Raw genomic sequence first — 12,005 nt, 5'->3', positions numbered from 1 at the left:
GTTGAGATAGAAAGGAATGGAAGAGAGCAAAAAGGAGCCTCTTCAGATGTCATTAGCCAGAAGGGACAGATGGAAACACCCAAGGAGGAGTCCCAGCTTCAGGAGAAGTTGATCACATGTGGCATGGCTCCACTGTATCCAGGACACATAAGGTCTTCTAGAGTGGAGTGGTAAGACAGCAAGGAGGAAAATCCCCAGAGCCAAGCAGAGGGCACTAGGCAGGAGGGGAAGATGGTGGGTGGGATACCTGGGCCTGGTTGAGAAGCTCCCAGATCAAGTCCTCCTTGCCGTCCACAGTTCGGGCCACAACAGCGTGAGAAGGGACCTTAGCCAAGTGGCAGTTCTCAAAATCATCCACTGACTTCCGGGTGTTATCCAGGCAGAGCAGCTCATACTGGTCCCTGTCAGCCTTGTTTGGCAGGTTCTCTGCAGGTGAGCCAAGTGCAGGATGAGCCATGAGCTGTGGTGCCCCCCACATCGCAGTCCCACTGATCATAGAAAGTGTGAGCCAAGGGGCCTCATTACCGAGGGCCAGAGAGCAGGTAGGAAAATGACTTGCTCAAGACCCACCCTATGCCAGATAAAGGCTTCTGAGGTCCAATGCAGCAGTGTCTGCCCCCATCCCACGTGAGTCTGATCTCAGCAGGACAACTAGCAGGCCAAGGTCAGTGCCCAGTCTTGTGCTGTGGCAACACTGTCCCAGAGGCAGAGTCACTATGTATATAGGCTGAATGATGGAAAGCAGCCCAGGAGTCCAGGTGAGGACCCCAAAAGTACCTGCTTCTGCATAGTTAGAAACTTAAGCAATGATAAAGGAGAAACACAGTATGCTCATGCCGGACTACTGAGCATGAAAAATGGGGCAGGGAAAAGGAATGCCCCCTACTGGAAGGGGCCCTGATGGATTCTTCTCCCATTACTTACCAAATATGGTCAAGTGCTTGACAAAGGCCACTTCCCCAACATCATCCTTCAGGCACCTGGGTGAAAGAAACACGTTAGGAGGGTTCCTGCATGGTAGGCCCTTCTCCTGGGCCTGGAGAGTCTGACTACACTGTCTGGCCTTTGCACAAGGACAGAGACTGAGGGCGGCCTCTGTGCAGATCCAGAGTACCCCAAGAGGAGGGAATGAGCTCACGCAAGATTAAGGTTCCTCACCTCACCCCTACCCCCCAAGAAGCAAGATGCAATTGAAGATACTTTTATGTAGAAAAGAGTTTTTTAAACTTCAGGAATAGAAGATAATGGTGTAGTGTTTCCTGAGGGTGGAGATGTACCCTTGGCTGGCTATAAAACTTTAGGCTATGATGAAGGTATGACGAGAGAGAGCAAGAAAACAGCCCCATGAACTGCCTAGACAAAGACAGCAAGGGGGCAGGAGAGTGGTCAGGACATTCATCAGATGGCACTGTGGAATCAGGGCAGAGGCTCAGCCTCTTAATAGTGCCTGGACATTAGAACATGCATATTTTTTCAGGCTCTGCCCTGTCCAGCAAGAGGGACTACTGGCCAGGCTCGAAGCCAGTAGAGAAAGGGCCCCCAGGAGAGGGGCTTGCTTGTCAGGGTCAGACAATAGGGAACATGGCCTGGCCTCAGCGGTCCCAAGTTGTCCACTGACTCACTGGGAGGTGATCAGGCCTCCTGGATGCCCCTCTAGGCAGGCAGGGCCCTGCTTTGAGCTGGCAAAGAATTCTCACCCCAGGGACATTTGGCACTTTGGCCACCATGAAGCAACAATCAGTCTCACTCACTTGAAGGCTCCTGAGTAGCCGAAGTATGGTTGAAGGGAGGAGCAGCCACAGCCTGGGCACAGTTGACACAGCTGGGGGAAGGAGTCCCCATCCGCACAGGGAACACAGCTTCCCGAGAAGAAATTGGCCACTGCTGCTCAACACAGAAAGATGGACCCAGGATATGAGTGAGGCCGGCCACAGCCAGGGACATCTCTCAGCCAGGCTCAGCAGGAGTAGGCAGGGACCAAACACAAAACCAGCACACACAGTCCCAGCTCACCTTTACTTGTGCTAACTCATCACAATCCAGACAGGAACAAGTTAAGCTCTGCCCCAACACCCAATCTAGGGAACAGGCCTGTGCTTCCCACCAAACAAGGCCTGTCTCAGGCCTTTGTCAGCCCACAACCTCCCGGCCTTGTCTGAGGCTAGAGCAGCTCAGAGAGAGGTCCTTTTGGGGAGCCATGCTCTGGTGGTGTGACAACTGCCTCGAGAGGTGCAGGCCAACCTCACAGTCAGCAGCCAGCCACCAGAGAAGCCTTCAGGAACAAACTTCAGAGAGTGGACAAGAGGGCCCAGCCACTATGGTCCAGACTGAGCCCTCTGTCAGGCCCCATGCCCTTTCCTCCATTCAGTGGAATAACCTCTCCTGGGGTCTTGGGAGCTCAGAACAGAAAAGCCTCAACTGCCACTTCCCAAAGACTGTTAGTGCAGGAGACTTGGCAGAGTGCATCACACCTGTCCAGCTGAACATGACCGTGGCTTGTGTGGGCATCTGGAGCAGAGACACCTGTGCAAGGACATCCACCCTCCTGTCGGCTTACCTCTCTCAAGAGGCTGACGTGGCTCAGGTAAGTCACAGTAAAGTAAGCCAATGGGGATGTTCCAGCCCGCAGACCTGCCCAGGCCTGTGTGGCAGGACTTCTTGCCTCGGAGCTCATTCAGCTGGAAGCCACTGCCCTTCTTAACCACAGCGACAGCATAGTAGTAGGTTTGTGGATCTGCAAAGGAACAGCATGAGTGGAAGACCTCAATCTGGCACAAGGAAATGCTACTCGTCAGTACTGGGCTCCTGAGAAGGAAAGGGGAACTCAGAGGTCACATTGACACTGGGTTGGGTGGTTTAAAAAATCCTTCCTAGGCTAGCAGGGGAAAAAAAGACCACAGAAGGCACATTCGTAACAACCCCATGCCCCAGGTAAACACAGGGGGAAGAAGGCCACATGCATGTGTGCCCCGGGTGCTTTGCCTACCCTGGCCCTGAATGTGTCTGCTCACACCCACCAACCCAAGCCAGAGCTGTGGATATAAGGCCCACATTCCCCGCCTTTCTCAAAGTATTCTCATCTCCTGAGACAGGCCCAGGGACAGTCAGGGTGATCTCAGGTGTGCAGGGGTATTGGGGTCTGAGTCTGTGCTCCAGAGAGGTCTCTCCCTTATGCAAGGCACCTTGGTTCCAGAAAGCTCCAGGGACCCTGGATACATCACTAGATGACAGTGGCCTTCAGGTCAAGCTGCATGCAGCCTTCTCCGTTTTCCCAGTGAGCACATTCCTGGCCCACGGTCTCAGTGTCAGGAGCACCAGCCCTCAGCCAGCTGCAAGTCCACAGAGGGCTAGATTCATGCTGGTGATATCTGACAGGCCCCTTGCTCCCCACTCACTCCCAGAGATAAATGTTCATTAGTATCTACGATGCAATACCTGCCTGGTCTAACCAGTGTCTAACCGGAGAGAAGAGGGCCACCGACTCCCTTCTGGGTTCCCAGGGAGAACTTACTGTCTTTTGACCCATAGAATTCTGCCACAACAGGCTTTAGGTTGTTGGGAGTCAGGCCTGCCTCATACACCCAGCCTGCATCCAGTGTTATAGCGTCCGCTTCATTTGCCTGAAAGAGAACAGACCAGACCTTGATGAAGCCCTCACTTCTGAGGAAGGCCCATCTAAACCTAGACAAGTCAGGAGTGACTACCCAGGCTCCTCAGGTCCAGAGCCGGAGGAACCCTTAACTCAGCCAGACCACGCACGCCACCACTGGCTTCACTTGACTCCATCTCCCTCAGAAGGGCTGGGGCTACCATGTTCCTATTCTTCCTTCATAGAGAAAGGAATGGATTATGTTTCTCTTTTCACTGGTTAGGTGTTCATTCCTGACCACAAGTCCTATCTGGCTTTCTCCTAGGCAGTTACAAAGACTTGACCTGACAGGCCTTGTGGGAGAAGGTTGCCCTAGCCACCTCGACTCCAGGGCTCAGCTCCTCTGGGCCATGCTCTTAGGCCTATTCATAGTCCTAGCCCCTGGCCTCATTCAGAGACGTCTTTATTTTGAAATTTCCTACAAGGTCTTCCTCAGTTGCCTTTGTGGAGACTTTTTTATCAGGAAGGATGGAAACTTTGAAGACATTTGTTTCCATTCTCACTCATTACCCAATAATTTTCCTTTCTGTCCTGGATCCATAAAACTGCAGGAGCAGAGATTGGCTGGCTTTTGCTTTCCAGATACATTAAAGATGACACCCCATTTTCGTTTTTAAAGTGATTTTAAGGGCAGTCTGAGTTGACTGCCCCATACCTTAACCTCCCACCTGTGAATAAAAAAATTTGCCGGGTGGCGCCTGTGGCTCAGTGAGTAGAGCGCCCGCCCCATATGCCGAGGGTGGCGGGTTCAAACCCAGCCCCAGCCAAACTGCAACAAAAAAAAAATAGCTGGGCGTTGTGGCAGGCGCCTGCAGTCCCAGCTGCTCGGGAGGCTGAGGCAAGAGAATTGCGTAAGCCCAAGAGTTAGAGGTTGCTGTGAGCCGTGTGACGCCACGGCACTCTACCCGAGGGCGGTACAGTGAGACTCTGTCTCTACAAAAAAAAAAAAAAAAAATTTGCCAAAATGACTGGAGAAAGAGAAAGTATAGACTTCCTCCCACTCTTTTAGGCAGTAGTGACTTACCGCGATGGCCTTGATGCAATCAAGATGGGAAGCTTTCTTCACACATGTGACTCGGACACCATCTGGAAGGACTTTTTTCATGTTATCACGAAAACCGTGGCACTTACTGGCCTCATGATCTGACACGGCACACCATCTCACAGTTTTCTCAGGGACAGCCAGACACAGCCCTGCGGGAGAGAGGCCAGAGATATAAGGAACCCACTCCTTGTGCTGGGGGGAGAGACAGCATCATCCTTGGAAGGGTCTTGGCAGCCACATCCTCTCTGTCCCGTCCTCTCCTGTCCATGAGCACTTCAGGGTGCATGGACAGGTTCAAGTTCCATTGCATTCTGAGACTGGGCCAAGAGAAGGTCACCGTAATGGCCTTTTAGCTCCTTGCTGACTACTTTTAGCTGGCCAGAGAGATGCAGGAATGGCCTTCAGCTCCCACTTGAAATAACAGTCTGCTACTCTGTATCCCCCTTGCTTCCTTCCCTCACTCTCATGACCCCCAGCCTGCCTCAGGGAATTTTTAGCCACCTCAACACATTTGCTCAATTCCACAACTCTGGAAAGCCAGCAGGGTAGGAATTACCATCTTTCAGAAATGAGAAAGCCAGACTCAGAACAATGCTTTGTTTTGTTTTGCTTTGTTTGCGACCAGGTCAGGCCTAGAACCTGGGTCTCCAGACTCTTAGTTTGCTACCCAGAGCACAAAAGAAGATAATGTTCTGAGTTACTTTGTAGCTCCTTGACCACTAGTTGCAGGAAATGAATGAAAAGATATTTAATTTGCCTGTGACAATCGTCAGTCATCCTCTGTTTAGAAACTCCATATATTCAATGGTCTTTCCTATGTTTCTGCTGAACAGTCCTTCAATTTTCATCACTCATTTTAGCTGCCATTTAGAGAGAAAGCTAAAGCCAGCCATGTGTGTAGTTATTAAAATCCATATTGGTACAAAGATATCTTCTCTATCACATGAGCTTTGGTACTACCCCCCCACACCCTCTGTCATCTCCACTCTCTGTGGGCCAACACTCACTGGCTCTCATGAAGATCCTCAAAACACGAGTCATGAAGGGATACCCACAGCTCCCCAGGATGGATGAGGAGGGACCACGGGGGACTGACTGTCCTCATCCCCTCCCAGCTATTCCACCTTGTCCCATGAGAAATCATAGGAGGCATCACAAGTCAGACACTCTCCAAAATTACCCCTCCCGAGTCCCCATAGGCAAGAATTTGTCCTGAGTTGGGCATCACCTTGCACAGCCCCATGAGGTGCCCTGACAGGGAACAAAGGCAAGTCCTCTCTCAAAGACTTGACAGTTTATCAAGAGAGACAAATAACTGAGCATGGAAGCTTGATCAGTGTGGCACGTACCCCGGGAGCGACAGGCAAACATTGGAGTACAAAGTGGGCCCCAGGCTCAGGAGGTGATGGTGGTAGGGATGCCGTCAGTCACAGGCCCCACACGGAGGTGTGTAGCATCCTGCACTGGGGCCTGGCACCCATGACTCACTCTTCCTCCCCCACCGTCCCAGGCACATGCTGTTATTACCCTCTCATTAGTGAGGAGTTGGTCTGGGATTTGGACCCAAGAAATCTGGCTTCAAAGCCCATGCTGTGAACTTTGCATGGTTCTGCTTGGTTAGCAGGGGCATCAACAGCCTAGAGGGCACCTAAGGGACATGAGACTCTGAAGGAGTGGGCCGGATGGGGAGGCCTTGAATGCCAGGCTAGGAATTTGAACTTGATTGCGGAGGCAGCAGTGCGTGGTTTTGATAAGCTGGGATTAGGAGTGCTCCACCGTATTGTATTCTATTGCTGCGAGATTTACTGGACAAAGAGGAAGAGGCAGTGAGTGCAGTGAAAGGCAGCCGGAGGCCCACGCAGGGGCCAGCAGGCACTCGCAGGGCAGGGCTGTTCCTGAGAGAGAGATGACAGTTAAGAAGGGTGTGACAGAAAGGGGTGAGGAAAGGCATTCGGGCTTCCTGCTAGCCAGGGGCTGGCTGGCTCCGGGGAGCAGAGACACCAGGCCGGTGACTCTGCCATCCTTCCTCACTTCCGCACTCACCCAGGACAGCGCAGGCCAGCAGGGCACTGACAGCGAGCCTCATCCTCTCAGTCTGCGGCGCAGCACGGAGCAGTGAGCACAGGCCGACCTGCTTCTGTGCCCCCTCCCCATGCCCCGCACCCTTTTATCCTCCGCAGAGCCAGCCAGGCCGTGATCTTTGACCTCCTGTGTTTGTGCAGCCCAGTTACCCAATCGCCTGTCACCTGACCTCCTTTCTTGCTTGCCCCGCTGATCATCTCATTTCCTGGCAGATCTGTGGATGGAAGGAGTCCAGCACAAAAGTGCTGATGGAAAGAGAAATAAAGTACAATCCGCCCCTTGTTATTGCTACTGCTCTGTGCCAGTGGGCTGGGAGCTGGGTGGCTCCGCTCCTGACTCCAGGGCTGCGGGAGCTGGTCTATGCCTCCCATCCTATCGGATCTTTCCATGGATGGAGACTCTGAGGCCAGAACAGGGATGGGCACTGCCCCAGATCCCACACTAGAGGGGAGAATGACAGGCAAAGCCCTTTCTGGGAGAGGATGTAGGAAAAGCAAGCTGGGTTCAGGTCAAAGGTCGTCCCTGAGGAGCTGTTCTCTTTCCCTGCCCCATGAGCTTCCTGTAGGACACTTTGGGCTAGGACAGAGTCACAGGAGAGATGAACTCTCTTCCACAAGAAGCTTTCAGGAATGTGGTCAAGACACTGAGAGGACAAAAAAACAGACCCAGAAAAGGTTGTAGCCTGATCCGTTCTTACAGCCTCTGGACCACCCCTGCCTCCCTCTTGCTGAGTAGTCTCCAAACTGTTCTGCTTGTATATCCTTGTTACTAAAAATATTTAGTTTGTGCTGTCTGTGTGTGGATTTTTTTAAACTGAAAATTGTGTGCATTTCAATCACGCACAGAAAACAGAAATTTATAAAATGTGAGATGAGGGAAATGCACTCATTTTTAAACGTCCTGCTGCTTATTCTGCCCTGTATGTGAGCACGATGCATGATCCTATCTCAAGGCACAACATATACTTACAGAAAGGTCAAGGTTCCTTAGGCCAAGTGTAGATCCAGAGTTCAGAGAGTTAATCAAGATAATTGTAGAGATTTCCAAAAGTTTCTTCTTATCCAATCTGATCAGACGGTCACAGATTCTGCTTTGTGATTTAGCTGCCAAAGAGCTTGAACCCACAAGCCTAATAGATGTGTTGATTTGGTTATTTTATGTGTGTTCACATGTGTTTGTACTGTGAGAATCATCTTCTAATCCCAGATCCTTTGTAGGAATCTTTTTAGGCACTTGTGCATCTTGTGAGAGTTGGAGAGTTCAAGCCAGATCGTCTAATCCGTACAGCCATTTAACTGGGCACATGCAAATCACAAAATACAGAAACAAAATTGACAAAACAAAGAACGGGGTCATGGTGCCACACCCATGCAGCACCCCTCTTTTCTAACCTATTCCATTGTAAAATGCTCCCAGGATACCTCGAAGGATCCATGTGACATGCTACCTTCTGCCTGCACGTCCAGGTGGGGGACAGGGCCAATTCACACAGTAAATACGAATGTATGACAGTTTGTTAATCTTTTTCAATACAATAAATATAACTGGAAATGTTCTCCCACATCCCAATAGATTGTCTTTTATATACATCCCCACTTTAAAGTCCATTTGTTTTTTTTTGGGGGGGGGGGGCCAGGGCTTTCTGTTTATAATGGAGACAAAGGTAAGCCTGGCCTTCCAGGCACCTGCCTCACCATGAGGAAGACTGGCCACGGCTGCCCTGTCTTACTGCCCACGACCCCGCCACGTCCCTGGGCTCCATGTGCTTGAGCCATAGCGAACTGAGACCCTTGGCAGGAGGAGCATATTCCACTGCCACACGGCTGTAGGTTCTAGGGGGTGGTCTGGATTCATCTGGAGAACTTGAGGTAGGGCTGTGTGAGGTGAGGGGGAAGGTCAGAGGTCTGGGAGGGACGGCATCCAGCAGAGCAGCATGCACACATTCAGATGATGCCCAGAGAGGCCCTGCCATGAGCCTTCAGGGTTTGCCAGAAAGCAAGAAGTGGAATCACCAAATGTTGAGTTAGTGCCACAGACACAGGGAAGCTCAGTGCAGGGCATGGGAAGCAGATGGACAATGGTCCTCCTTCCCTGGAGGCCTCTGCATTCACGGGTGATCCTTTCTGAGCCACTCCTCCAGACACAGGCCTGCAGCCTAGCTAGAGCCCTTCAGTAGGGCCAGCCAGAGCCCTCTCTAGACCAGAAAACCCCATGTCTAGTCCTCAGAGGGATCCTTTGAGTCCAAGCCCAGGATGGATTCTGGGAAAGCTCAGAGAGGACGTGGAGAAGAGGAGCTCCCACGTTGGTTTTTTTTTCTTTTTGCAGTTTTTGGCCGGGGCCAGGTTTGAACCTGCCACCTCCAATATATGGGGCTGGCGCCCTACTCCTTTGAGCCACAGGCGCCACTGGAGCTCTCACCTTGTTTACTCATCCAGGGCCTTGGTTCTTGCTCTGGAGGGCAAGAGTTCTATCCACTAGGGACTCTGTGTCTGCCATTCCTTGGAGAGGCAGGCAGGGCAGGGCCAGCTTTGGGGTGTACCTGTGTGCGCAAGCCTTGTTGGATGGGCGCCCATACCTGTATATGTCTACAGGGTACCTGAAGGTAAGAGGACAACATTACAGCACTCTGTGTCCTTGGTGGCCCATGACACTTGTACCCTCGCTCTCACTTAAGTTGTTTAATTCTATACCAGAGAGGCTCATTGTCAAAGCCCGTTGTTCCTTTTCACAGCATAATGATAGCTGAGACTTACTGAAAGCTTCACTGTGCTTTAGATTGAGTAAGATAGTCTCTGTCTTACAGCTGAAACAGGAAGCTGAGGATCAGGGAGGATAACACCTGGTGCAAGGTCAGCTGCAAAGTCAGAATGCAAAATCAGACGTCTGGTTCCAGAGTATACCCATCCACCAGGGACACTGCCTCTCCCAGGAAACAAGGACACCTAGGGCCACCGGGCTCATCTGAGGTCACACCCAGAGAGGGAAAGACACAGCACACCCAGCCCTGCTGTTTCTTCGAGGCGCACCACCACAGACTTCTGCCTGCAGAGGGGCTGGTCAGTCTGGGAGAGGTCTGAATGCCCGACTGCAGAACCTCAGACAAGGGCTATCTTGATTATGCACAGCTGGAAGGAAATGCCATGTTTTTAGCCCCTTCCATGAGCCAGGCACTATTCTGGGGCAAGATCTCATGATCTTAACAATCCTACAAGATAAGATCAGTACTTCTTTTTTCAGATGTGGACAATACAATGAAATAATAGGTCTTTGTTCCTGGAGCTCTGGGACCTGAACTCAGATCTCCTAAATCTCAGCCTTCTCTAGACCACACCTGCCTTCCTGACCTTAATCTTCTCTTTATGTATCAAGAGGAGGAGAGAGAGGGAGGCAAGTGAGAGAGAAAGAGATTGAGAGAGACTGAGGGAGGAGTTAGGGAAGCTTCTAGCTCTAGGCCAACCTAAGCATGCCCCACATCCTCCACCATCAACAGAATAAAACTCTTAAATTCCAACCACAGAGTTGGTCCTCTTATAGAAACAGCTGAACTTGTGCGTACGTGCAGAGGAATTGGGGAAGCTGACCAGAAGGAGGTGGGCAGGAAGGCAGTGGGCCTTTGAACCGATATTTGTTCTTTCCAAATGTTGCCCAATTTACACAGAAGCAGAGCAAACAAAGAGCCTCTGTCTGCTTCAGGCAGCCCCTCCTTTCCCTCCCCCACAGTGTCCTCTGCCTGACACCGGAGGCTTGTCCTCTGAAATCCTGAGACTGGGTTGTCATTGAGAGGGAACAACCCGCAGCCTGAGAGCCAGCGCTTATAATGCTAGTCACCCTACAGTCCTGCTGTGTCGGGGGAATTTAAGCAGGTGGGAACCAGGGCAGGTGCTTTTAGGAAGATATCAAAAATGACTTTTCTCTCTTTCTTTCTTCTACCTCCCAGAAGTCCTTAGACAATGGAAGAATCTCACGGTTTTAATTCTTTTCATAGAACAGTCCATAAAAAATACCTTCTCTTGAAAAATAAATGGTCCAAGGCCAGGTGGAATAAATTCTATCAAACATTTAAGAAAAATTACACCAGTCTTTCTTATACATACTCTTCCAGGAACAGAAAAGTAGGGACACTCAGTGAGTAATGTTTGGAGGATAGTATATGTACTTTAAAAGGAAAAACCAACAAAAACATCATGACAGAGATAGAAAAATAACTTTCATGAATACAGATGTAACAATTCTACACAAAAGATTAGCAAATAGAACCCAGCAAAATCTAACAAGGATAATAAAGAATTACCAAACTAGGTTTATTCCAGAAATGGAAGTTATGTTTTGAAATAAAAATCAGTATAATGGATCACATTAACAGAATAATGGAGAAAATTATATGACCATATCAATCAGTATGGGAACATCACTTAATAAAATTCAATATCTATCCATTATTAAACCTCTTAGCAAGCAAACTTATTCTACAAAACTTTCTCAATATGGTAAAAAGTGGATAATAAAAACCTACAGAAATCATACTTAGCTGTGGAATGTCAAATGACACCTTTCTCTTTGAGATCAAGAATAAGACCAGAATGTCTACTGTTATTATTTCTAGTCAATACATTTACTGGAAGTCCTTGTTGGTCTAGTCAGACAAGAAAAGGAAATAGTAAATAAAAGGATTTAAAAGGAAAAATGAAACTCATTTTTACAGATGATATAATTATAAGTGTGTAAAATTCTAAAGAGACTATGGAACAAGCGAATTAAGAAATATAGCTGGATACAAGGTAAATACATACAATCAATTATATTTCTAGATACAAAACGAAAAAACTTGAAAAATACTATATAAAGTAGCATAAGAAAAAGAAATGCCTAGGAATCAATCTTTCAAAAATGTTTAAAACTTCATGCACCAGACTATAAAATATTATTGAAAAAAAAGTAAGAACCTCTAAAGTAAATGGAAGACTATATCCCAAACATGGAATAAAAGACCTGATATTGTAAAGATGTCAATTCCCCCAAAATTGATTTATAAACTCAATATATTCCCAAATTCCCAAGAAGTGTTTTATATTTTTTAGTGTAAATTGACAATATAACTCTAAAGTTTATTTGGCGATGCAAAAGACCTAAAATAGACATTTGACTGGTTGTGTAATGTAAGGCATATCAAGGTAAAAACAGAATGTGTTTAATTTTTTTACCATGCTCTGCCCAACACTGACTAGCAAG

General features: G+C 49.0%; 1 protein-coding gene across 1 annotated transcript in view; it reads right to left on the bottom strand.

Moving 5' to 3' along the window:
- The window catches only part of TF (transferrin), a 64,776-nt gene extending 57,884 nt beyond the window's left edge, over nucleotides 1–6,892 (bottom strand). Inside the window, 7 exon segments of the mRNA XM_053599599.1 lie at nucleotides 248–426; nucleotides 925–980; nucleotides 1,752–1,884; nucleotides 2,558–2,734; nucleotides 3,512–3,620; nucleotides 4,674–4,843; nucleotides 6,738–6,892. Of these exon segments, the coding sequence (XP_053455574.1) occupies nucleotides 248–426; nucleotides 925–980; nucleotides 1,752–1,884; nucleotides 2,558–2,734; nucleotides 3,512–3,620; nucleotides 4,674–4,843; nucleotides 6,738–6,780 (867 nt within the window). The 5' untranslated portion in view covers nucleotides 6,781–6,892.
- Between the last annotated feature and the right edge of the window lie 5,113 nt (nucleotides 6,893–12,005).

This window comes from Nycticebus coucang, chromosome 8 (genome assembly GCF_027406575.1).
Source record: "Nycticebus coucang isolate mNycCou1 chromosome 8, mNycCou1.pri, whole genome shotgun sequence".
NCBI lineage: Eukaryota > Metazoa > Chordata > Mammalia > Primates > Lorisidae > Nycticebus > Nycticebus coucang.
This window is presented reverse-complemented; position numbering and strand designations above follow the sequence as displayed.